Source organism: Plasmopara halstedii (genome assembly GCF_900000015.1).
Source record: "Plasmopara halstedii genome assembly, contig: Scaffold_3120, whole genome shotgun sequence".
Classification (NCBI taxonomy): domain Eukaryota; phylum Oomycota; class Peronosporomycetes; order Peronosporales; family Peronosporaceae; genus Plasmopara; species Plasmopara halstedii.
Window position 1 is genome coordinate 1,873,888 of NW_020190023.1, and position 2,060 is coordinate 1,875,947.

The following is a 2,060-nucleotide window of genomic DNA, read 5'->3' on the forward strand; positions in this document are numbered from 1 at the left end:
ACCACATCGAACGAGACACCATCTCCAAAGATGCCTTTCATGCTGCACTAAAAACGTACCGCGACTGCGTGTCCCAGGCTCGTTGCTATAACCAAGGCTCGACTTTTGACTTCCAAATCCAAAATGCTGAGGCGTCTTCCAGGTACTTCTTCCGTCCGCGACCCATCACTCCAGCGGGTGAGTATTAAAGAAGTTCGAACCCCAGAAGGCAATATCTCGCGAAACCCAGCTGATATCTCAGCAAGTTTTTCAAGCCCATTGGGGAGCTATCATGGGTAATACTGACAGTTGTATAGGACCACCTCCAATTGCAAATCCTGACAATCAACGAGAGCTGCTGGACACGATTGAGAAGCGTCTAACACCAGACGATCAAACTTAGTTAAATACCATAGTTAGATAACACAATTTCTGGAGCTGAGCCCACCAACGCGCTCAAGCACATGAAAAACCAATTCCGCGCCCGGCATGGACAGCGGGCTTCTACCAGGTCGCAGCTGAGGACTTTGGGAAATGCCTGAGTACAGTTTTCAACTACCAACTATCGCGCGGTGAGCTCCTCCCTTCCCAACGCAAGTCAGCTGTGTGCATGTTACACAAGAAAGGCTCCCGAGATGATCATGGCAACTTCCGACCAATCTCATTAGCGTTAATGTAAAGAACCTGTCAAAGGTGCTGACCGATCGCCTTTAAGCCTTTTTTTCTCAGCTTATTCCTGGCGATCAGAAGGTTTCGTGAAAGCTCGGTCTATTGCTCATCACGTGCGCTTCATGGTGGATCTGCAGGATCTCGTAACTGCTCGCAAAGAGGAAACCTATGCCATGTTTATCGACTTCCAGAAGACATACGACCGGGTCAACCGGGACTATATGTTCCAGGTGCTTGACCGTATGGGCTATGGCGGCGCTATCACGGATTGGGTGAAGCTTCTTTACACGAATCCGCAGGCACACCTCTTGCTCAACGGTCACATCCAATCGCCGATATTTCCCACACAGGGAGTTAAACAAGGTGACCCGCTTTCAGCGCTACTGTTTCTTATGGTTATCGAACCGCTGGAAAATCTGCTCCGGCGATGCGATGAGCTCGGTGTTTGCATCACCGAAGATCACATCACCATCAGCGTCTTTTTTGCCGATGATTCAACGCTGCTTTCCAGCCCGATATTCGACCTGGGTGCAGCTGTACTGCGACGGCTCTGGGGTCAAGCTTAATCATAACAAATGTGTGTTTAAGCCTCGAACCCGCCAAGCACCCCTGGCGTCAGGACGCTTCGGCGTTAGGAGACGGTCAAGTTCCTGGGCATCCTTTTCGGTCAAGATCCAGTCGAATACGCCATTGTGGAGTTCTTAGATCGGTGTTTTTAAGAGGGATTTCTCCAATGGTTCCGTCGTAGTCTGAGAGGATTTTTGCTGATTGCGCTGACCATGGTTCTTTCCCGGCGGTGCAACCAGTAGGGCACCCCGAGCCTCTGAGGTTTTGTCGTTTGCCCGCGACAAACTAGATGACCGATGAGATGCGGGACGGTGATTCGATGAACCTTGACGCGCCTTACGCAAGTGACAACCAATTTGAATGAGACGGGAGTCTTTACAGACAAAACACTGTCGTGTGTTCGAACGCTGCTCGGCATCTCGAAGCCCTCTTTCTCAGTATAGCTGAGTTCCATCGGCTCAGGCCCGTTCGACGAGCTACTAGGGTGTGCATTTTAAACAAGTCGTGCCGACTTAAAGTTGAGTTTGGCATTCAATGCCACATTCACCGCTTCTTCAAAAGAAGACGGATGCACACGGAAGCATCCATTTTTGGCCACACCAGCGCGGAGGCCCTCCATAAAGACGGTCACTGTGACCGCCTCAAGAAAAGGTTCAGCTGCCAAACCGGCAATGAGAGTACGCAACACTTGGACAAAGTCCACCGATTCTTTCTTGCCCTATTGGGCGGCAAGAAAACGCGATCGCGTCCGATATACCTGGTTAGGCGGCGAGAACACTCGTGGAAGCTGACGCTTCAGCTTTGTCAAGGAGGGAAACGCCGATTCGACCGAAGTGCCGCACGTC

The 2,060-nt window shown here is 51.0% G+C and overlaps 1 protein-coding gene across 1 annotated transcript; it reads left to right on the plus strand.

Moving 5' to 3' along the window:
- Window positions 1-123: 123 nt before the first annotated feature.
- Window positions 124-382, plus strand: PHALS_07936 (uncharacterized protein; the record flags this gene model as incomplete). The annotated part of the gene is made up of 2 exons (XM_024721487.1): window positions 124-177; window positions 242-382. 2 exons carry the CDS (start codon window positions 124-126, stop codon window positions 380-382), a joined length of 195 nt encoding a protein of 64 aa, XP_024586581.1.
- Window positions 383-2,060: the final 1,678 nt, after the last annotated feature.